The sequence below is a fragment of the Engystomops pustulosus genome, chromosome 6, assembly GCF_040894005.1.
Source record: "Engystomops pustulosus chromosome 6, aEngPut4.maternal, whole genome shotgun sequence".
Taxonomy (NCBI): domain Eukaryota; kingdom Metazoa; phylum Chordata; class Amphibia; order Anura; family Leptodactylidae; genus Engystomops; species Engystomops pustulosus.
The window spans coordinates 108218905-108244091 of record NC_092416.1 but is presented as its reverse complement, the minus strand read 5'-3'; the positions used below and the strand labels follow the sequence as shown (position 1 = coordinate 108244091).

Sequence of the window (25187 nt, the reverse complement as noted above, 5' to 3'; positions counted from 1 at the left end):
ATCCAAGTATCCAAATAGTTTTCTCGTGACACATTGTACTTCATGTTAGTTGAAAAATTTTGGTGGTATGTTTTGCATTTATTTATGAGAAAATCAGATAATTGGTGAAAACTTGGAAAAATTCTTGATTTTCAACCTTGAAAATGTTCTACTTTTTCCATACATAGTCATAACTGCAAAAATACTTAATAACTAACATTCACCGAATGTCTTCTTTATGTGGACATGGTTTTTTATGCATAGTCTTATTTTTGTAGGATGTTATGGGGCTTTGAACGTTAGGTGCGATTTTTCACATTTTCATAAAAAACGCAAAATCCTGCTATTGAGGGACCTGCTCTGGTTTCAAATCACTTTGAGAGACCTAAATTAAAGTAAAACTCCATAAATTACCAATTATAGAAACTACGCCCCTCAACGTACGTAAAACAACTTTTATGATGTTTGTTAACCCTTTAATTGTTTTACAGAGGTTAAAACAAAATCGGATGCAATTTTAAAAGGGAAATTTTTTTTGGCTAAATTAATGTGTTTTTCAAAAAATGTACAAATTTTCAGTGGATAAAATACCAAAACGCTCCACAAAATTTGATACCCTATCCCTCCCGCATATAACAATACTCCATATGTGGTGGTAACCTGCTGTATGGGCACACGCCAGGGCATCGAAAGGAAGCTGCGCCATTCAGAGCAGATTATGCATTGTCACATTCTATTGGCTATACAATCTTTATTTTTTGGGCAATTTGGACATATAAGGGCTTATTTTTTGCGACATGAGATGCACTTTACAAATACTTCATTTAAGTGGGTCATTAGCTAATTGATGAGGTTTTATTAACTCTTGAATGTAATGGTGAAAAGAAAATTGTCAATTTTGGTTTCCTTTCTTTTTGTATATTTTTGGGGTCGTACACCGTACACTAAAAATACTATATTATCTTTATTCTACAGATCACTACGATTACGGTGATACCTCATTTATATAGTTTTTCATTTATTTTTACAATTTTACTGGATAAAAACTAATATAGAGGAAATCTCATTTGTTTTTGCATCGCCATCTTTTCGGAGACGTAACTTTAATATTTTTTGGTTGACAGAGCTAGTTTAGGGCTTATTGTTTACGTGTTGAGTTGTTCTTTTCAGTGGTACCATTTTTGCGCACTTAACTTTTTTTGATCACTTTTTAGAACATTTTTGTGCAGAGATTTTAGGAAAAATGTACATTTTTGGCGTGTTTTTCGGGTTTTGTTTTTACATCGTTCACCGAGCGGATCCAATAATGTTTCTGAGTTATTGTACGGATTGTTACGGACGCGACGATACCAAGTATGTGGGTTTTTTTGGCGATTTTGTGTTTTTCTCCCTTTATTGCATGTGTATAGGGAATATTTGTGTTTAGGGGACTTTAACTTTATTTAATTAATTATTTTTATTCAAAAATGTTTTTATTTAATGTTTTTAACTTTTTTTTATTTACTTTTACAGGTAAGCTTGAAGAAGCGATCCACGGATCGCTTGTTCAAGCTATTCTTCACATTACACAGTGTAATACTGATGTTGCGCATGCTCAGTGTGTTACAGCCGGGTCCTGTCAGAAGGCACGGACCCGGCTACAGGAAGGAGATCGCGCAGCCCCGGGCACCGGCAGTCCCGGGGCTGCGATCGGAACAGCGGACCCCCCGGTAAGCGCTGCGGGGGGGTCCGATTCACTTTAAATATTCCCTAACATGCCGCGGTCAGTGCGACCGCGGCGTGTTAGGGGTTAACACCCGCGATCAGAGAAATCTCCGATCGCGGGTGTTAGAGGCAGGTGTCGGCTATAATATATAGCTGACACCCGCAGCTTCTGGCCCCGACTCCGTTTAGGAGCCGGGGCCAGAAGCATGACGTAATAGTACTGCATTTTGCGGGAACGCACCTCCCGCGATGCAGTACTATTACGTCAAATGTCGGGAAGGGGTTAAAAAGCAATTGCTTTCTAAACCTAATAACTGGTTGGGCCACACTTGGCAGCAACAACTGCAATTAAGCGTTTCAGATATCTGCCTATGAGTCTTTTACAACGCTTTGGACCACTCATCTTTGCAAAGTAGTTTTAATTCACTCACATTGGAGGATGATAATTTATGGCCATGCCACAGCATAAATGTAACTAAGGTCAGGACATTGATTTGGCCACTGAAAAGTCTTCATTTTATTTCTCTTATAGAGTAACTGTAATGTTTATTTTTTTCCACAAATCAATATGTAAAAAAATACTTGGTCTATTATCTTTTTGCAGCAGTTTCCTTGTTATACCCCTCCAATTACCGCATTGCTGCAGGAGCTCCTTCCTCTGCAAATGCTGATAATCCCTTTGAGTCTGTAGTTTATCTGATGGTTTCATGGGAGGGGAGGGGCTGCTGCTCCCTGCCCACAGGGAAGAGGTCACGTGACAGAGATCTCTTTGTGTATGCAGCATAGCTGGATGTGTTGCAAGACTGGATGTGTTCTGTGGATACAGATGTCTCCTGCACAGAATAGTGATGTACAAGATCTCCCCTGTTCCCTATCAGTCCCTCCATCCCAGTCTGTGATTCTACAGAACTTTCTCTTTTCACATCTTGCTGCTATCCTCCCCACCATGTTACCGGCACAATCAGCTCTGTGCAGAGAAGCTATTAACTCTTAGTGCTCACACACCACAGGCTATAGACTTCATGTAACTGCTTAACTTAATTTCTTCCACTTATTACATGGTACCTGCTTCTCCATGTGATGGAAGCTGCCAGGCTAGTCACCTATATACATCCTGTATGTGCAGTATTATGTGGATTTACATGTGGGAATCTTAATGGATTTAATGATAAATTCGTTTGAGAGAGAACACAATACATCATGGGATCTGTGGGCAAGCCAACTAGCCTCCCCTTGAGGGCATACACAGACAGACATAAGTCTGACCACTGTTTGAAAGTTTTTTGTCAAACACTTTCTGAACAGAAAATGCCATAACTTTGAAAAGAAAAGGGAGATCATCAGAAAGTAGCCATTGTTCTGTTTGTTTTTAAAGGGGGAATCACATATAATAATTTGGTAAAGTCATTATAACTTTACACTATAAGTCAGTTGAAGACAGATGGTATATGAAACTTGGGAGGAAAAAAGTTGGAACTTACGTTCAGCGCTTCTCTTCATCGTGCGGCTCTGTCTTCTTCTATCATCAGATTCCCTGCAGTGCCAGCAGAGGCACGTGTATGCTCTCTGCCGCATGCACTCGCTACGATGATGTAATCAGGCGGCACCACGGCTGCGTCATAGCGGGTGTGCGTGGCAGAGAGCATAGATGTGCCTCTTCCAGCACTGCAGTGAATCTGAGGATAGAAGAAGCCAGAGCTGCAGGGTGAAGAGAAGCCTGTAAGGTAAGTGTTTTCTTTATTTTTATGGGGCCTTTGATGTGGACATTTCATTTGGGGCGGAAGGTTGCTGGGCACATATTCTGGGGGAGCAATTCTGGGGACATTTTCTGGGGGGACCGATAATGGGGACAATTCATTGGGGGGGGGACCGCTGGGGGCATTTCATTGGGGGCTCTGCTGCGGATATTACATTAGTGGTGGGGAGGTCGCTGCTGGGACATGTTATTAGTGAAAGGAGGCCTCTGCTGGACGTGTTGTTAGTGAGGGTAGTCTGCCACTAGACATGTTATTAGTTAAGGGAGGCCACTGCTGGACATGTTATTAGTGCTCGGAGGCCGCTGCTGGGACATTATATTAAAGAGTAACAGCTGAATTTCTGATCCTAGGCCTATACACAGGGTAAATTTTTTCCAGTTTTTTTGTGGTGAAATTATATTAATTTATATTTTTTCTCACTGTTAAAAGCCCAAAAACAAGGGGACATTATAGGTGTGTGGGAGTTGCTATAGAAAAAGGGATATTATAATGTCCCCTTTTCTGTAGGCGCCTTCTTATCAAGACATTAAAATAGCGCTACAGAAAAGGGGGCAGCTGTAGGAAAGGGGCATTTTAGACCAGAGGCTGCAGTAAATGGGGCATTATATGGCTTGGGGTTAGATATGGACTATTTGCAGGGCACACAATTTTATTTTCTAGGAACCATGGTAAGAGGGTTACCCAGCCCGGTCCCCAGATACAAAAAGGTTGGGGAACACTGCTTTAAGCCATTCAGAGGTGGACTTGCATGTGTGGTTTGGATTTTTGTCCTGCTGCTTAAACCAACTGCGCTTCAGCTTAAGGTTATGAACAGATGGCCTGGTATTCTCCATCAGGATTTGTTGTTAGACATCAGAATTCATGGCTACATTTATAATGCCCAGGGCCCCTGACTGGGAAAATTTTGTGGGTCCCCTCACGACATATATTAATTTTCCATCTTATATTACTATTAGATTTTCCTACATCACATTGCAGACATATCACAGGACAACACCCACGATTGGTGCTAGCATGGTGGGATTGGCCCAGCAGAGGACCGGAGGATCTTCCGGTGGGCCCCCAACATTGATGGGGGCCCCCTTTGGTCATCTACACCATCAGGGTAACCAAATTTTTTTTATAAAAAATAAAAAAAACTCCCCCCCCCCCCCCCCCAACGGGTGCGGACCGGGGGGGGGGGGGGTGGATGGGTGACTTCGGTTGGCCTGGGTAATAGCTGCAGGAGATAATGGTAAAGGACCTTTGAGGTCATTACTATGTGACCTCTGTGCGGGAGGAGCAATACATGAAGAGCCCGGGTACAGCTGTCTGCTATGTGTGATGCTGAAGTATGGGAAGTTACACTGAGGTAGTGAAAGGTGGAAAGTGTGGGTGTGCAGTGTAACATGTATGTAAGGTGGGGGTGCAGTGTAACATGTATGTAAGGTTCGGGTTCAGGAGTACAGTGTAACATGTATGTAATGTGGGGTTGCAGGGGCGTCTGGGGTGCAGTGTAACATCTATGTAAAGTGGGGGTGCAGGGGCATTTGTTTAATACTGTACTGTGTTAATGTGTGTTTACACTTCTATTGGTAGTCTGGTATTCTTTCTAGTTAAAAGATAGGGTGGGCACCATAAATGATTTCCTCTGGTGGGCCCTAGGTACTCCACTCCGACCCTGGGTGCTAGCACTGATCGCCGCTGTTAACCCACTAATTGCTGCCACCATTAAAGCTACCGGCGGCTCAAAAAAAATTGGCGGTGCACGGGTGCCGCCATCTTGGCAAGGATTGTCGCTCCCATGACGTCATCGGGGAGCGGCGATTGGTCATCATGACAGCCTTGGGTCTTCCGAAGACCCGTGGCTGTCTCGTTTCAACCCTTTCATTCCAATGTGCGATCAGCACTGTAGTATGGCAGTGTCAAGTTCTGCCCTTATTCACACAATCTCAGGTTCTCTAATGACTGATAACATTCGCAGATTGAGGTCAGGAGAAATCAAACCAAGACAACGTATGGTATAATATCTCAGTGTCTGCGGACCGATGCCAGCAAAAGTAAGGCAGATGTGAGATGCTTTATTTGTGTCACACAGTATTATACAGGGAAGACCTGGGATGGTTACTCAGGGATTTAGGGATAAAGAAGTAATGTCCATTGTCCATTGATTGGTAAATTATTACATGGGCAATGGAGACACTAAGGCTTTGTTTTCCTTGAAGTGTATATAATATTGTAAATCCTTCTTGTGAAATGGCAAACATCGGAGTAGATCTTGCAAACCCTTGACTATGGCTGAAGCTGATCAAAGTCCACTCCTCTCCACCAAACCTCTTTATGGTATTCTCAGCATTCAGAAAGTATATGAAAAATAAAAACATTTTTATTAAACATAAAACAATACTTCACAGCAGTATATGAAAGGATCGATCAGACAACCTAGGGTTTAAGTACCATAGGGAGTCTGAAAAATAGTAAAAATAAAAATTAAAAAAAAAAAGTATAATAAATAAACCTAAAAATTCTAATCACCCCCCTTTCCCTAGAACTGATATAAAATATAAATAAATAGTAAAAATCCTAAACACATTAGGTATTGCCATGTCCAAAAATGCCCGAACTATCAAAATATAAGAACGGTTTTTCACTGCAGTTAACCCTGTAACATATAATAGTTCCCAAATTCGAAAATGGCACTTTTTGCCACTAAGAAAAATTTAAAAAAAAATTCAATAAAAGGTGATCGAAAGGTCGTACAGTCCTAAAAATGGTTGTATTGAAAATGTCATCACCCACAGCTCCGTGCACCAAAATATGAAAAAGTTATTAGCGCCAGAAGATGGCAAAATAGAATTTTTTTTTTATACAGGAGGTTTTCATTTTTGTAAATGTATGAAAACATTATGAAACCTACACAAATTTGGTATCCCCATAATCATACCGACCCAAAGCATAAAGTAGACATGTCATTTGGGGAGTACAGTGAAATCCGGAAAATCCAAGCCTACAAGAAAACGTTGCAAATGCGTTTTTTCACCAATTTCACACTGAATTTGTCATTTTTTTCCCACTTTTCAGCACACGGCATGTTATATTAAATACCAACATTTTGAAGTACAATTTGTGTCACAGAAAAAAAACCCATCACACATGGAAAAAAGTTAAAGATTTTTGAAGGTGGGGAGTGAAAAATGAAAGCACAAAAAACGAAAAAGGACTGTGCCGGGAAGGGGTTAATAATCTTATATTTCGTGCATAAAGGCATTTTACACAGAAATGTTCTCGGTTCAAGTCCAGTAACTATGTTGAAATCTTGATTGTAAGATTCCTGCATAGATACATCAAGAAGCTTCAGCCTTTTGGCGGACGAGCTGCACAATGTATAATTATATGCCAGGTGTAGAATTTTGCTATTAATTAGCAACCTTTCAGCTTGAACGGTCACTAGTTGTAGGGAGTGCGCTGGACAGGAAGGCCCATGCTGGCGCAATCCTCCGATGGCTGTGCCACTCTGTCCCTCCATAACCAGTTGGATGTAGAGAGGGAATAAATTGCAATTATTGACCATTAATTTTGATTATATTGTGGCTTGTATGCCAGAAAATCCCTGGCATAACCCGAACATACAGCTGGGGGCAAGAAGAAAGAGGGTTGGGCACTCTTCACCCCTTCCTCTCTCCATTTCGATCTCTCCAGTTCGGTCACAGTGCTGCAAGACAACATGTGCTCACTGCATTGTGACCAGGTGCCCTAGACTTCTATGGGGGCCCAGATATGTTTGAGGACTAACAGACCAAAATATGTTAGTTAAAGAAATTTTTTTAAAAATAACCGTTCCTGTGTCCCAAAATGCTAGGAATATAAAATTATAAAAAGTATCTTACCATGAAAACTTGCTGGCCATGAGTAGTACTACGTCAAATGTTGGAAAGGGGGTTTAAAGCAGAACAAAAGTATATAAATTTGGTATCTCTGTGATCGTAGCGACCCAAAAAGTTAAGGAAAGGTGTGGAAAAGTAAAGAAGTCGGAAATTGAAATCCCTAAGAAAATGCACGACTGCTTTTTTTTTTTTTTTTTGTATTGCATTTCATAATATCATAGTATATAAGGCTGGAAAAAGACACAAGTCCATCAAGTCCAACCTTTAAGAATTAAATAAATGTTTTATCCCTATAACCCCTGATATTTTTTCTCTCCAGAAAGGCATCCAGACCTCTCTTGAACATGTACATAGAGTCCGCCATAACAACCTCCTATGGCAGAGAGTTCCATAGTCTCACTGCTCTTACAGTAAAGAACCTTTATCTATGTTGATGGTAAAATCGCCTCTCCTCTAGGCGTAGAGGATGACCCCTTGTCCTGGTCACAGGCCTAGGTATAAAAAGATCTTTGGAGAGATCCTTGTACTGTCCGTTGAGGTATTTGTACATTGTAATGAGGTCTCCCCTCAGTCGTCTTTTTTCTAAACTGAATAATCCCAAATTTTGTAATCTGTCAGTGTATTCTAGTCCCCCCATTCCTCTAATAATCCTGGTTGCTCTCCTCTGCACCCGTTCCAGCTCTACTATATCCTTTTTATACACTGGTGCCCAAAACTGTACACAATATTCCATGTGTGGTCTGACCAGGGATTTGTATAAGGGCAAAATGATGTCTTTATCATGAGAATCTATTCCTCTCTTGATACATCCCATAATTTTATTTGCTTTAGCAGCAGCTGCCTGGCTCTGGTCACTAAAATTAAGTTTACCATTCACCAATACCCTCAAGTCCTTTTCAGCTCCAGTTTTACCAAGTAATTGACTGTTTAGAACATAATTATACTTTTTGTTTCCACGTCCCAAGTGCATAGCTTTACATTTATCTACATTAAACCTCATCAACCATTTCTCTGCCCACTCCTCAAGCTTCCACAAATCCCTCTTTAATGCTAAACTATCGACCTCAGTATTTATTACTTTACACAGCTTAATATCATCTGCAAATATTGATACTTGACTGTGTAAACCCACTACAAGGTCATTAATAAAAATATCAAAAAGAAGTGGCCCCAATACTGATCCCTGTGGCACTCCACTGGTACCTTCAACCCACTCTGAGAATGTGCCATTTATGACGACCCTCTGTTTTCTATCACTAAGCCAAATACTTACCCAAATACACAGATTTTCCCATATTCCCAGCAGTCTCATTTTATATACCAACCTTTTATGCGGCACGGTGTCAAATGCCCTTGAAAAGTCCTGATATACAACATCCACAGCGTCCCCCAGATCCAGTCTTGAACTTACCTCCTCGTAGAAACCAATCAGATTAGTCTGACAGGACCAATCTCTCATAAACCCATGCTGACGCTGGGTTATAAGGTTGTGCACAGTGAGATACTCCAGGATAGCATCTCTAACAAACCCCTCAAATTCTATCCCCACCACAGCAGTTAGACTCGCGGGTCTGTAGTTTCCAGGATCACTTTTTGATACTTTTTTGTATATTGGTACCACATTTGCTATGCACCAGTCCTGTGGAACATAACAAGTCCTCAGTGAATCTTCAAATATTAAAAATACCGTCTATCACCGTACATAGTTCAGGCAGAACCTGGAGGTGTATGCCATCTGGTCCCGGTGATTTATCTATCTTAGTAGTTGCAAGGCGGCACAAAGAGAATTTACTTTATTCCTCATTGTGTCTTCCACCACGGGATTTTCCTGGGTAAAGACAGTTGAGAAGGCGACATTCAGTAGAGAGGCCCTTTCCTCATCTCCTTCCACCATGACCCCCATGTTATTTCTAAGGGGACCCACACTCTCTGTTTTTAGTTTGTTATCATTTATATACTTGAAAAATAATTTGGGATTAGTTTTGCTCTCCCTGGCAATATTTCTCTCAGTCTGTATTTTTGCGGCCTTTATCTCCTTTTTACAGGATTTATTTTTCTCTCTATAATCCTGTAATGCCTCATTGTCACCTTCACGTTTTAGCACCTTAAACGCCAAGATTAGCTAGCCACATTGGCTTTTTCTTGTTCCTCTTTTGCTTTTTCTCATAAGGTATGTGTTTCTCACAGGACTTTTTCAGAATATATGAGAAAAAGTCCCATTTTTGGGGGGGCTTTTGTCTTTGAGAACATTATCCCAGTCTATGCCTTTAAGGTCTTCCCTTAGTTGCTGAAAGCTTGCCCTCCTGAAGTTTAGAGTGTAGGTTGCCCCTTCCCTTATGCTCTTAGTAAAGCGTAATACAAAATCAATGATATTATAACTATTACCCAGGTTCCCGACCAACCTGTAGTTTTGATACCCTATCAGGTCTGTTGGTAAGGATAAGGTCCCCCCCCCCCTCTTGTTGGCTACAGGACTAGTTGTGAAAGGTAATTGTCTTTTGTTGTTGACAAGAACCTGCTACCTTTGAAGGACCTGCAGGTTTCTGTCCCCCAGTCAATATCTGGGTAATTGAAGTCCCCCATGATAAGTACTTCACTATGCTTTGAAGCCGCATCCATTTCACTTAACAGCATTTCCTCTGCTGCCTCCATTATATTTGAAGCCTTAGAACAAACCCCTAGTAATATTTTATTATTCTTTTTCCCTCCTCTTATCTCCACCCAAAGGGACTCCACATTTGCATTTGCGTTACTGCGTCATCTCGCAAGACAGGCTTGAGGCAAGAATTCACATATAAACAAACTCCTCCCCCTTTTTTATTTATACAATTTTTTCTAAAAAGACTATAACCATCTATAGTAACAGCCCAGTCATAGCTGCTGTCCAGCCATGTCTCGCTGATACCCACTATATCATATTTCCGCTCCAACATCAAGAGTTCCAGTTCCTCCATTTTGTTTGTGAGGCTTCTGGCATTTGTGTACATATACTTTATATGGTTTTCCCTATCCCTATTCATTTTGTTCTTATTCCCCAATCTCATTCCAGCTCCCCTTCCTCCCCCATGGACTATGACTCTTCCCAGCTCTCTAACTACCCTGTCTATTTGTCCTGCACAAGTAGAGTTTCCCTCCCCCCAGGTCTATAGTTTAAACACTTCTCCAACCTTCTAGCCATTTTTCCCCCAAAACAGCTGCACCCTCCCCATTGAGGTGCAACCCATCCCTACTGTAGAGCCTGTAGCCGACAGAAAAGTCAGCCCAGTTCTCCATGAACCCAAAGACCTCCTTCCTACACCAAGTTTTGAGCCACTTATTTACCTCCCTGATCTCCTGCTGCCTTTCTGGTGTGGCACGTGGTACAGGTAGTATTTCAGAGAAAACTACCTTTGAGGTCCTTGCCCTGAGCTTATAGCCTAAATCCCTTAAATCATTTTTAAGGACTTTCCACCTACCTCTTACTTTGTCATTAGTGCCAATGTGGACCATGGTTCCTCACCAGCCCCTCCCAGTAAACTGTCAACCCAATCCGCAATATTCCGAAGCCGAGCACCCGGCAAACAACACACTGTTCGGTATGCACGGTCTCTGTGACAGATTGCCCTGTCTATTCCCCTAATAATCGAATCTCCCACTACCAGCACCTGTCTGACCTTGCAGGTGCTCCCATTACCCTTCTTACTGGAGCAGACAGTTCCCTGGTTGCTAGAGGCCATGTCTTGCTGCAGCACTGCTACCCCAGAGCTGATATCCCCCTCGTCCACCAACCTGGCAAACTTATTAGGGTGCACCAGATCAGGACTAGACTCCCTACAACGCTTCCCTCTACCCCGCCTTCTACATGTTACCCAACTAGCTGCCCCCTCACTCTGCACTCAGCTTAACAGTGTATGCAATAGAACATTAAATTCTGACATGTTTGCTGAAGATCATATAGCTCTAGGAAGGGAAAATGAAAATCTTATGGCACAGGAAATATGTGTAAAGAAAAATGGTAATGCGAGGTACGGAAAAGGAATGTGATGTTTAGGGGTGAATTACTTGGTTAATATAGATGTTTTTATTTTCTTCACAGGAGAACTGAATTGTGCTATGCATATGTATAGTATACATGGTTACAGCTGCACTGTATATAGCTGATTATCTCTGCTCTCCCTATATACAGTGCAGCTTTTACAGCACCATATTTTTCCCTGTAATAACTGACTGGTTCTTTCCCAGCCGTCTTTGAGACTGATGCCCAGCCACCATACCTCATGTAACCACAAGCATCAGATGTGAGAAGTGTGTGCAGTCTGTAAAAGCTTCTGCAGTGAGTACCACATATCAGGATCTGTTATTGCAGGTGATGAGATGGAAGCCTCCTCTCTACTGTGCTCCGAGACACAGCTGTCTTCATTCAAGAAGGACCCCGGTCCTCTCTAGTGGGAGCTCTGTGACTACAGGCAGACCATTCCTTCCCAGAAGGTGGGCCTGATCACAGTAAGTCACTTATATCCTGAAGCAGCAATACGGCCCCAGGCCATCAAACTACCACCACCACATTTACTGTTGTTAAGATGATCCTTTTCTAAAATGCTTTGCTGCTTCTGCTGCCAGATCTAATTGGACTTGCACCTCAAAATGTTGAATTTTTGTCTGGTCAGTCCAGAATGTCTTCTCTCAGAAGTCTTGGGGATGATCCCAATGTTTTCTGGCAAAGCTAGGCTCAGCCCTTTTATGTTCTTTGAGTCATAACTTTAAAGAAGAGAATCTTTCTGGGTTTCTATGTGCTAGGGATCCGAAGATCTAAATGTCTAAAGTGATCATTTCGGGTGTTATATCCATGGCGTCCCCATGACAGCTTCACCTGCAGGAGGAGCCCTTGACCTCTGGGGGGACGAGAAGCTGAGATGTTGCCAATAAGGCTGCCTTATAGGCGTGTGGAGTCTAAAAGTGATAGATGCTCCGCTAGGGAATTCTGGGAAGTATACAATTACGTTTTCCAAGGTGTTAAATGGAAATCAATGCTTCCTTTTGCTACCTTGAAAGGCACACTTAACACTAAGTATGACCTACACGAAGTCTAAAAACATGATGTGGGGTTAACCAAACCAGTATATATATTCAAGGAACAGACTCCCAACTGTAGACTCTTACCTTCTGATCCTGTGTAGGAAGACATTGGAGTTTGTATGCTGGAGTGGGGCACTTAACATCTCTGCTTCCAGTCCCCACAGAGGTCAAGGGGTCCTCCTACAAGGTGCAAGTCCAATTAGATCTGGCACAGAAGCAACACAGCATTTTAGAAAAGGATCATCTTACCAACCGTAAATGTGATGGTACTTTGATGGCCTGGGGCTCTATTGCTGCTTCCGGATATAAGTGACTTGCTGTGATCAGGCCCTTCTTTCGTGAAGGTATGGTCTGCCTGTAGTTCACTTCTCGTGTCCTTCTATGCGGGGAACTGTGTGTGTGTGTGGGGGGGGGGGCGCTTCTTGCAGTACCTGGCCTTGATTGGCTGCTCGCACATCCTTCTTGGCTTCCTGTGGGGGCTTGCAACGGCACTATCCGCGATTCCAATGTTCTCGCTAACATCTGGGCTATATTGGAGTGGGCTTCCGGGCCTGGTCACATGGTGCCGAACATGCCGGCTCCTTCAGTGATGACTGAAATGTACAGTGAGCTTAAAAGTGAGAATGCAGGTAGACATGCTGCTTCCTAGGTCTCTGATGTTTTAGGCAATACAGAATTAGGGCCATGTACACAAGATCTATAGAGTGAAGGGGTATCTTGATCTTTGCAGCTTGCAAGGTCAGCTACCTGAGAAAGAGGATAAAGGTGGTAGACCACTTTTACGGGTAGAAGACTTTGTAAAACTTGTTAAAGCCACTATGGAGCTGGAAGAGGAGAAAGAAGAACGCTTAATCCAGGATGTCATGTTGCCGGCCTGCCGTAGCTTTTGTAGCTTAAGGCTCAGCCCCATTTTTTGTATTCTGACATGCGTCACTTTATATGGTTATAACTTTTGAAAACTGTTACTTATGAAAATGATTTTGAGATGGTTTTCTTTTCCCCTACATGTTGTACTTCATTTTAGTGGTAAATGTTGGCTGATAAGTTTTGCGTTTATTTACAAAAAAAATTTATAATAAATTTAAAATCATCACATTTTCAGGCAGATAATTTGCCACCTAAATGGCAAAATTGCAGAATAAAATTTCCCATATGTCTACTTTACATTTTCATAATTTTTGAAATGTCTGGATAATTTATTTTGATGTCACGCAGCTTACAAATTGAATATTTATTTTCCGTATTTTAACTATTTGGAGGATAAATACTGTTTTGAATTAAATTTTTCATATTTAACATTCAAAAAAACCCTATATAATCAAGCTATTTTCAAATCCACACCCCTTAAACTATCAGAAACAGCTTTTAGCCTCCAAAATGGAGGTGAAATTTAGAATGGTGAAATGTGGGTGGTTTTATAGGTTCATTTAGCCCCCAAATTGACACATTTCCAAAAGATAAAAAGAGAAAACCCATTTTAAAATTTTTATACAATCCTCCCGAGTACAGAGACCCTCCCACCCCTCCCAAGATGCTATTTCCAGTGTTACCATTTTAGGGTTGGTATCCCCTATTGTTGAAAATTTAGGAACTTTTTTTTTTTTTTTGAGGGCAGGAGTAGAAAAGAATCAATTCTATACTGGATTTTTTAATTTTTTTTTGGTGTTCACTGTATAGCCTTATGAGGGCAGTTCAATAAGTACCCGTGTTAGAAATGAAGACACCATTATTTCCAATTTTTTTTTCAACATAGTCCCCTTTTAGAAAGATACACTTTTCCCAACATTCCTGCCATTTTTTTAACCCCTCCAAAAAATAGGATTTGTCAAACTTTGCAAAATACGCCTCTCTCGGCGATGACTTTCTCGTTTGATCTAAATTTTTTCCCGCAAGCCATTTCTTCACGTTAGGGAACAAGAAAAAGTCACAGGGAGCCAGATCTGGTGTCTCCTTCAATTTTTTATCGAAGTGGTCCAATAACTCACTGTAGTATTGTCCAGTGATTGTTGTTCCTTTCTCTAAAAAATCCATGAGGATGACGCCATTCGCATCCCAAAAAATCGTTACCATGACCTTTCCGGCCGATGGGACCATCTGTGCCTTCTTTGGAGCAGATTCACTGGGAGAAATCCATAGTTTTGATAGTTGCTTATTTTCTGGTGTGTTATGATGAATCCAGGTTTCATCAACTGTGACAACTCGACACTAAAACTCCTTCGCTATATCACTTAAATAGCTCCAAACACTGTATCGAAGTTAACAGCTTGTTGTCCACCGTGAGCAATCGCGGCACCCATCAAGCCGACAATTTTTATGTAAAATATTAATTGCCGTTCCGGTCCACACACCTACGGCCTTTGCTACCTCACACACTTTCGTTCGGCGATCAGTGAGTATCATGTTGTGAACGTTTTGAATGATTTCCTCGGTAAGCAAGTCTGCCGGGCGTCCTAGTCATTCCACATCAAAAACGGATGTTCACCCACGTTTAAATTCATTGAACCAATATCTGTGGTCATAGATGGCGAAGTGTCCCCCTAAACTGCATCCAACTTTTGCTTTTATCTCCTCGCATTTTTTCCCATTCAAAAACAAAAAGCGAATTACCGAACTATGCTACTCTTTTTCCCTCTTGGCGAAACTCACGAAACACTCAAATGGCTGACAAATCCAAACTAACGAATCAATCAGTCTGCAATTCGTTTTGCTGTCGTTTGATAGATGGCAGCACACGATAACACCAACTTCCCTCAGGAAATTCCTCTGTCATCAAAGACGAGTACTTATTGAACCGCCCTTGTATAATCATGTTATCTTTATTCTATGGGTCAATACAATTACGAGGATACCATACTTGAATATTTTTTCTTATGTTTTACTAAATTTGCCAAATAAAACCCAAATGTAGGGAAAAATCTATCATTTTTGCATCGCTATCTTCCGAGTGGCATAACATTTTAACTTTTTTGGCTACGGAGCTGGTTGATGCCTTGTTTTTTTCGGTACATGTTGTACTTCGCAACACTTTTATTCTGGAGTACATATGGTTTTTTAAATTTAATTTTGGCAGGTTTTTAACAGTTTTTTTTTTATGCCGTTCATCGGGCGAGTTCAATAAATATTTACTTTTATTCTACGGGTTGTTACAGATTTGCTGATATTATATATGTGGGGTTTGTGCTCTGATTTAGACTTTTTATGTTATTGTGCTTTTGGGCATTTTTTTTGATTTATTGGGGGTTTTTTTTGTTTTTTTTTTTGGTTTTTGAGTAACATTTTTCTTCAACATGGGACATGAACAAGTAATCACCTTATTACTTGTCCATGATACTACTCTGCAACACTAATGTATTGCAGGGTATTAGCTGTGTCAGCCTATGCACTAGCATAGGCTGGAACTCTGCCTTTAAGATGACGTCATAGATGCCATCTTACAGACACTGCCGAAAGGTAGCCCTGGGGTCCTGATCTGACCTCAGGGCTGCCAGGGGAATGGTCAGCTGACCCCCAGAAGACCCCCAGAAGACAGTTTAAATGACGCGGTCGTGCTGAACACGGGTGCTACACTGGGGTGTCGGCTGTTAGTTACTGCCAGCACCCATTGTATCCCGTTTTGGCTCAGACCTTGAGCTGAATCGGTATCAGCTCGGCGTCGGATGCTGAGCGTTAGGTCACTGAGCTAAGGGGTTAAAACTCTTTTTTTATTTTTGGGGTTTGGAGAAAAGAAGAAGGGAAAGAAGGCATCCCCAAATGCAATTTCTAAATGGATAAAGTTGGCTATCTCCACAGCTTACAAACAGGCAGATCTTTAAAGGAAACCTACCATTTCAAATGGTAGGTTTAAGCTGTAAACACCGAGCACCAGCTCAGGGTGAGCTGGTGCCGGTGCTTAGTTTCGTTAGTGTTAAAACCGCGGTATCACGGTTTTAACACTTTTTAAACTTTATAGCATAAACTGCTTCGGCGCTGCGTGCGCATGATCGTGCGCGCACCTACATAGGAAATGCCGCAGGCGTTGCGCGCGCACGGTCGCGCGCAGCGCCGAAGCGGCTTCTGCTATAAAGTTTAAAAAGTGTTAAAAACACGATACCGCGGTTTTAACACTAACTAAACTAAGCACCGGCACCAGCTCACCCTGAGCTGGTGCTCGGTGTTTACATCTTAAACCTACCATTTGAAATGGTAGGTTTCCTTTAAGTTCCAGTAGGGTTAAGAGCCCATTCTATTAAGGCAGTCTCCTTGTCCTGGGGCGAGTTTAGAGAGGTCTCTGTCGCTTAGGTCTGCTAGCCCATTACATGGTTATCCCCACACACCATTTTTAAGCACAACAGGTTGGATGTGGCGGGTGCTCACAAACTTGTTTAGTAGAAGATGGTAAATGTAGGATAAATGCCCTGCACTACCCCTTGAGGACGTTCTCCCGTGTGCGTGCTTCTCCAGTGAGGAGCCTGGGCTGCACTAAGGTGGTGCTCGGCTTACAGATAAGTCAGAGAAACAATAGCACTATTTCAGAGAAAACATGGAGCGGCACTCACCAAATTCGTGCAGAAGTTTATTGAAACCGGCAGAGTGAAGACGTGGACATAATGCAGAGTGCAGCTCCATGTTTTCTCTGAAATAGTGCTATTGTTTAGTAGAAGAGTTCTTTCGTCTGTAGACCCACCCTGATTTTTTATATGCTCTTGGGCAGGTGCGATCATGGTGAAAGGGGAAAACCGTAATTACTCACCAGTAATGTTGCTTCCTGGAACCACGACAGCACCATCTACCCTCTTCCTCTTCCTGGTGACTTTATTTTATTCACCTCCTCCTCTCTGGGTGCCGCAAAAAAATGGAATTGTATAATTCTTCTTGGTGGTGGTTCTTTGGACTCATATGGTTACAGTTTTAGTGGAACCATGAAGAAATATAAGTCTCATACAGTCTCTTGAAAGGAAGTGGAATTTAATTTATAGGTTTTGGGTTTCCTCTACCAGGGCCCTGCTCTATCTATTGGGTGCTATCTTGGTTTCTGGAAACAACATTACCGGTGAGTAATTTATGCACTTTTTTATTTTCTTTTTATCCATATTCTTATTTATTGAGGCATTCTTTCTCTTTGGTAGGAGCCAAAGAGAAGACAAAAGAAAAAAATAAGGATCAAGACAAACCTAAGGCGAAAAAAAGAAATCTGTTTCTTACAAATGCAACATGTACTATACTAAACATCAAAGTGAATATAAAACACCTGTCTAAGGATTTATCTGAAAACGTATTAAGAGAAAAATCACCTTTCATGGATGAAATGTTTTAATTTATTAAAAGGCAAGTTCAGACTACCCTGTTTTTAGCAGTGATAAACTGCTAGCTTTATTGGAACCCTCTGAGAAAGCTAGCAGACAATGCAGCGCCGTACCTTGCGAATGGTCGATCGTTTTAAGCGCGGATCGAGGCATGTTTTCTTCCCCGGACCGCTCCATAGGCTGGCGGTAACTGCCAAGCCTCATGCAGCAGACACCGCCCCCCTGATGAATACGCCCAACAGCTTTCTGAAGGTATAATTCAGTGCTTTAGCTGAGGGTAGTTTATCACTGCTAAAAATGGGGTAGCGCTAAGAGCTACTTACTTTAGTATTTTAATGAGTTTGTTCTTTTTTGGGTGACAGGTCCTCTTTAAGTCGCACCTCTATTGCTTCATTTAAATTGACTGGGTCAAATTCAGAAAGAGATATCAGGGTTTTTTGTCTTTTTTTGAGGTGGCTCAGATTCGGAGGACTTCTATTAAAGACTCTCTAGACTTTGACCCTCTGCCTTCTGTATCTTTTGTTAAGATGGAATCCAGATACCTCTTCTCTTCAGAGGATCTGGATTGTCCATTAAAATGCTCTCAAACTAGAAAAGATAAGATAAGATAAACTCTTTTGGGATCATAAGAACACAAATGAAAAGAGTTTTTTTTCCATTAACAAAACTCGTTAAGTTTTTGAAGATCAAGCTAAATGCTGTAGTGCAACACCAAAGGTTGATATCCAGGTTGCCAAACTAGCAAAATAGACAAACCTACCCTTTGAAGACGCTATTCAACTTAAAGACCCTATGGATCGGAAAGCAGACAGTCTTCTGAAAAAGCTTGGGAATCTGCCATGTTAAATTTAAAATTTATCATGCCACTTCTCTCCTCTTATAATTTTCTAACTCTGACAACCAAATCGGCAATGGCACCCCAAAAGAATTCATCCTGAATACTATGCCAATACTGAAGTCCGCTATGGCTTTTAGTGTTCAATCAATTTTATTAGGTATTTGCATTTTTCAAAAAAATACATACATTACGCTTGAAGAGCAACAAATATAGAAGTAACAAATAACAAGTAGCTATGTCTACTACAGTCTGAACATTAAGTTTGAGAGACCTTGCATATTATATTTTAACAGCCATAAGTTATGAGTGCAAAATGCAAGTTGAAGAAATATCTAGGTGATATTTGCTGTAAGGTTTGCTCAAAACCTCTGGCTTTGGTGTCTATGGTAACAGGGTACTAGGGTTTGATGGCATTCTATGGGAACTGAGGTACGTCTTTCCCATGTGGGCTGATCTTCAGATGGGGCATGCTCTATAGTCACTTGAAGGTAACATATGATCCCTTCCAACTGGGGAGGTGATGACAGCATGTTAACAAGGATAACAGGAAAGAAAGACAAGGGGCTTAGGAGAACAAGGAGGGAGGATAGGGGAAAAAGTTAGGAAAGAAGTAGGGGACATATGGCAGGGAGTGAAAGCGAGGGAGCATGGACCTGCCCCCCCCCCCAAATCCCTGCTTTATCCAGGCTCCAGGAGCTCTCTGAAGGTCGAGGTGTCCCGGAACACTACCCAGGGTTGCCAGAGTTTGAGGAATTTTACTGAGGAGCCGTTGATATCTGCCAATTAACTCTTCCACACGGAAGATCTGGAGCATATCCTGTATCCAGTCAGAAATTGAAGGAGGGCTGGAGGATCGCCACTTTCTAGGGATTACTGATGGCGCTGCCAGTAATACAAGTGGGAGTAAGCTGCGTTTTATTTTCCGGATCTCCCCTGGCAAGATGGAGCGCAAGGCTCTTTCCGGTTCGTCCGTGATCTGAGCGTTTAGATTTGCTGATATTATATATGTGGGGTTTGTGCTCTGATTTAGACTTTTTATGTTATTGTGCTTTTGGGCATTTTTTTTGATTTATTGTTTTTTTTTTGTTTTGTTTTGTTTTTGAGTAACATTTTTCTTCAACATGGGACAAGAACAAGCAATCACCTTATTACTTGTCCATGATACTACTCTGCAACACTAATGTATTGCAGGGTATTAGCTGTGTCAGCCTATGCACTAGCATAGGCTGGAACTCTGCCTTTAAGATGACGTCATAGACGCCATCTTACAGACACTGCCAAAAGGTAGCCCTGGGGTCCTGATCTGACCTCAGGGCTGCCAGGGGAATGATCAGCTGCCGCTGAAGAAGGGGGGGAAATCATGGGGAAAGACCCCCAGAAGACAGTTTAAATGACGCGGTCGTGCTGAACACTACTACTGGGGTGTCGACACTGGGGTGTCGGCTGCTAGTTACTGCCAGCACCCATTGTATCCCGTTTTGGCTCAGACCTTGAGCTGAATCGGTATCAGCTCGGCGTCGGATGCTGAGCGTTAGGTCACTGAGCTAAGGGGTTAAAGCTCTTTTTTTATTTTTGGCGTTTGGAGGAAAGAAGAAGGGAAAGAAGGCATCCCCAAATGCAATTTCCAGGTGGATAAAGTTGGCCATCTCCACAGCTTACAAACAGGCAGATCTTTAAGTTCCAGTAGGGTTAAGAGCCCATTCTATTAAGGCAGTCTCCTTGTCCTGGGGCGAGTTAAGAGAGGTCTCTGTCGCTTAGGTCTGCTAACAAGATACCTCCAACCAATCCTCGGATGAGTCGAGCCCCAGATGAAATGTAGCAAAGCTGAGTGGACGGATTTAAAGAAGGATGCGTGTGGCTGGATCGGGACTCCCTGGAAAAGGTAGAAAAACTGGGTTAGAATATCCATTTTAACCGTGTTGATCCGTCCAAACCAGGACAGGTTTTTTTTTTATCATGAGGAAATATCTTTCAGTGTACGGTTCAGAAGTGCCAGGTAGTTCAAGGAGTAAAGTTTAGCTGGATCACTGGGAACTAGAGATGAGCGAACATACTCGTCCGAGCTTGATGCTGGTTCGAGCATTAGCGTACTCGAAACTGCTCGTTGCTCGGACGAATACTTCGCCCGCTCGAGAAAATGGCAGCTCCCGCCGTTTTGCTTTTTGGCGGCCAGAAACAGAGCCAATCACAAGCCAGGAGACTCTGCACTCCACCCAGCATGACGTGGTACCCTTACACGTCGATAGCAGTGGTTGGCTGGCCAGATCAGGTGACCCTGGGATAGACTAGCCGCTGCCCGCGCTGCTCGGATCATTCTGTGTCTGGATGCCGCTAGGGAGAGAGCTGCTGCTGGTCAGGGAAAGGGTTAGGGTGTTCTATTAGAATAGTGTTAGGCAGGAGTGATTCAACAAGAACCCAACAGCCCTTCTTAGGGCTACAATAACGTTATACTTTTTTTTTTTTTTTGTTTGCTTGTGGCTGGGCTTGCTGGCACTAGTAGTGCAGCTAGTACCATATTGTGAGGAATTTGCAGGGGGACTTGCTACCGTTGTGTTTAGCTCTTAGTGACACACATATCCACCTCAAACACCAAAGTGGGAAAATTTATTAGGGGTTTGATTTCAATTAGGCACAGTCTGGCAGTTTCTTTTTATTTTACGTTTATTTTTTCATAACTCAGCGTCATCTCATCAGTGTGCTTTCATACTTGGCTAGAAAATAGCCAAAGGAGAATCCAAACGGCTTACTTACGCCTACAATAGCGTTATATATATTTTATTTCTGGTTGATCTGCTGGTGGCTGTCCTTGCTGCAGTGCATATACTAGCCAATTGTCAGGAATTTGGAGTGAGACTTGCGACCGCTGTGTTTAGTGCTTAGTGACGCACATATCCATCGCAAAGACCGAAGTGGGAAAATTTATTAGGGGTTGGATTTCAATTAGGCACAGTCTGGCAGTTTCTTTTTATTTTACGTTTATTTTTTCATAACTCAGTGTCATCTCATCAGTGTGCTTTCATACTTGGCTAGAAAATAGCCAAAGGAGAATCCAAACGGCTTACTTACGCCTACAATAGCGTTATATATATTTTATTTCTGGTTGATCTGCTGGTGGCTGTCCTTGCTGCAGTGCATATACTAGCCAATTGTCAGGAATTTGGAGTGAGACTTGCGACCGCTGTGTTTAGTGCTTAGTGACGCACATATCCATCGCAAAGACCGAAGTGGGAAAATTTATTAGGGGTTGGATTTCAATTAGGCACAGTCTGCCATTTCCTTTTTATTTTACGTTTATTTTTTCATAACTCAGCGTCATCTCATCTGGCATAGCAGTGTGCTTTCATACTTGGCTAGAAAATAGCCATAGCAATAGGATAGCATTGTTTGGTTTTAAAAACTAAAAAACACAAAAAAAAACTAAAAAACACAAAAAAAAGTTAAAAAATAATTAAAGTTATAACTTTCATTTTCAAAATGTTTAACCCGAGGGCTAGGGGTAGAGGACGAGGGCGGGGACGTGGGCGTCCAACTACTGCAGGGGTCAGAGGCCGTGGTCCTGGGCGGGGTGAGACACCACCTGCTGATGAGGGAGCAGGGGAACGCCGCAGAGCTACACTCCCTAGGTTCATGTCTGAAGTTACTGGGACTCGTGGTAGAGCACTGTTGAGGCCAGAACAGTGCGAACAGGTGATGTTGTGGATTGCCGACAATGCTTCGAGCAATTTGTCCACCAGTCAGTCTTCCACGCAGTCCACCCATGTCACCGAAATCGGCACTCCTCCAGCTCCTGCACCTCAGCCTCCTCCCCCCCAATCTGCCCCCTCCCAGGAAAATTTGGCATTTGAACTGGCATACTCTGAGGAACTGTTTTCTGGACCCTTCCCACAGTCACAAACCACTTGTCCGGTTGCTGCTGAGCAATTTTCCGATGCCCAGGTTTTCCACCAGTCGCAGTCTGTGGGTGATGATGACCTTCTTGACGTAGTGGAAGAAGTGTGTAAAGAGGTGTCCGACGATGAGGAGACACGGTTGTCAGACAGTGGTGAAGTTGTTGTCAGGGCAGGAAGTCCGAGGGGGGAGCAGACTGAGGGATCGGAGGATGATGAGGTGACAGACCCAAGCTGGGTTGAGAGGCCGGGTGAACACAGTGCTTCTGAGACGGAGGAGAGTCCTTGACCAGAACAGGTTGGGAGAGGCAGGGCCCAAGCAGGTGCATCAGCGCCAAATGTGTCACGTAGTGAAGCTCCCGTGGCGAGGGCTAGATTTTCAGAAGTCTGGAGGTTCTTTAAGGAAACACCGGATGACCGACGGACTGTGGTGTGCAACCTTTGCCAAACCAGGATCAGCAGGGGTTCCACCACTACTAGCTTAACTACCACCAGTATGCGCAGGCATATGAATGCTAAACACCCCACTCAGTGGCACCAAGCCCGTTCACCTCCGGCCGTGCACACCACTGCTCCTTCCCCTGTTTCAGCTGATAGTCAGCCCCCTGCCCAGGACCCTGGCACAAAAACCCCATCGTCGCCTCCACGATCCTCCACAGCATCCATCAGCGTTCAGCTCTCCATACCCCAGACGCTGGAGCGGAAACGGAAATATAGTGCAACCCACCCACATGCCCAAGCCCTTAATGTCCACATCTCCAGATTGCTTAGCCTGGAGATGCTGCCCTATAGGCTAGTAGAGACCAAGGCCTTTCGCAACCTCATGGCGGCGGCAGCCCCTCGGTATTCGGTCCCCAGCCGCCACTACTTTTCCCGATGTGCCGTCCCAGCCCTGCACCAGCACGTGTCAGACAACATCATCCGTGCCCTGACCAACGCCGTTTCTGACAAGGTCCACCTGACCACGGACACGTGGACGAGTGCTGCCGGGCAGGGCCACTATATATCGCTGACGGCACATTGGGTTAACTTGGTGGAGGCTGGGACCGAGTCTGACCCTGCGGCTGGTCATATACTGCCGACGCCGAGGATTGCGGGGCCTACCTCGGTCCAGGTCTTTCAGGCCTACTATGCCTCCTCCTCCTCCCACCCCTCCTCCACCTCCTCCTCCGAACTACCATCCGTGAGCATGCCGCCATCAGTCGGTAGCTCTAGGCACAGCAGCTCTGCAACTCGGCAGACTGACACATGTGCCATGCCTGGCCCATGTGTTAAATCTGATAGTTCAGCGTTTCCTCAAGACATACCCCAATCTGTCTGATTTGCTCACGAAGGTGCGCCGCATCTGTGCGCATTTCAGGAAGTCCAGCACAGATGCTGCCACTCTCAGGGCAGCGCAGCGCCGCCTCCAACTGCCCGCTCACCGACTGTTGTGCGACGTGCCCACAAGGTGGAATTCAACATTAACCATGTTATCAGCAGAGTTTACCAGCAGCGCAGAGCGATTGTAGACTGCCAGATGTCAACCTACACCAGAACTGGTAGTCAGGTCAGTCAGCTTCCTCAAGTCTACAATGAGGAGTGGACGTGGATGTCTGATATCTGTTTGGTGCTGAGTAACTTCGAGGAGTCAACACAGATGGTCAGTGGCGATGCCGCCATCATCAGCCTCACCATCCCGCTGCTTGGCCTGTTGAAAAACTCTCTGATCAGCATGAAGTCGGAAGCTTTGCGCTCGTCACAAGAGACGGGGGAAGAAGATTCCCTTGTTGATAGCCAAAGCACCCTTAGGTCTGTTTCTCAGCGCATATCGGAGGAGGTGGAGGTGGAGGAGGATGAGGAGGAAGAGGAGGAGAATGTTGGCGAGACACAAGAGGGGACCATTGTTGAGTCCTTCACTGTTCAGCGTGTATGGGCAGAAGAAGAGGAGTTGGAGGAGTTGGAGGAGGAGGAAATGGACAGTCAGGCCAGTGAGGGGAGTGAATTCTTACGCGTTGGTACTCTGGCGCATATGGCAGATTTCATGCTAGGCTGCCTATCCCGTGACCCTCGCGTTCAAAGAATTTATTCCAGCACCGATTACTGGGTATTCACTCTCCTGGACCCATGGTACAAGCAAAATCTTTCCACTATCATCCCTGGAGAGGAAAGGAGTGTGAGAATGCATGAATACCAGCAGGCCCTGGTGCACAAGCTGAAACACTATTTCCCTTCTGACAGCGCTAGCGGCAGAGTTCTGCGGGATAAGTAGCGAGGGAGAGTAGGCGAGCAGGCAGCTTGTCCAGCACTAGCAAGGGTACGCTTTACAAGGCTTTTGCCAGCTTTATGTCACCCCAGCAAGACACTGTCACCTGTCCCCAGTCTCGGCAGAGTAGGGCTGATCTTTACAGAAAGATGGTGAGGGAGCACACAGCTCCCTACAACTACTGGGTTTCAAAGCTGGACATGTGGCACGAACTGGCGCTGTACGCCTTGGAGGTTCTTGCCTGCCCTGCCGCTAGCGTCTTGTCCGAGCGGGTTTTCAGTGCAGCTGGTGGCATCATCACCGATAAGCGCACACGCCTGTCGACTGACAGCGCTGACAGGCTGACGCTTATTAAGATGAATAAAGCCTGGATTTCTCATAATTTCCAATCTCCACCAGGTGAAGGAAGCTCAACCTGAATAATTTATCCACTCCTCCTCCTCCTCATTTTCCTCCTTCTCCTCCTCTTTGTACACTAAAGCAGAGGAAACTGGCTATTTTTTGACAGGGCCCACTGGCTCTAGCTATAGTACTTTATGCATTTAATTTTTCTGGAGGGCCACCTACCCGGTCCTCT

General features: G+C 43.6%; 1 protein-coding gene across 13 annotated transcripts in view; it reads left to right on the top strand.

Annotated features, from left to right (window-relative positions):
* The window catches only part of NCOA3 (nuclear receptor coactivator 3), a 393748-nt gene that overhangs the window by 348418 nt on the left and 20143 nt on the right, over positions 1-25187 (top strand). For 4 of the 13 annotated variants that reach the window (XM_072110541.1, XM_072110540.1, XM_072110539.1 and 1 more), the window contains exon 22: positions 17464-18137. The exons of 2 other annotated variants lie outside the window; for them this stretch is intronic. In XM_072110541.1, coding sequence (XP_071966642.1) covers positions 17464-17562 — 99 coding nt within the window. In that variant the 3' untranslated portion in view covers positions 17563-18137. Of the gene's footprint in view, positions 1-11524; positions 11616-17463; positions 18140-25187 lie in introns of those variants that run through there. 7 more of the 13 variants (XM_072110544.1, XM_072110543.1, XM_072110546.1 and 4 more) reach the window with 6 other exon arrangements.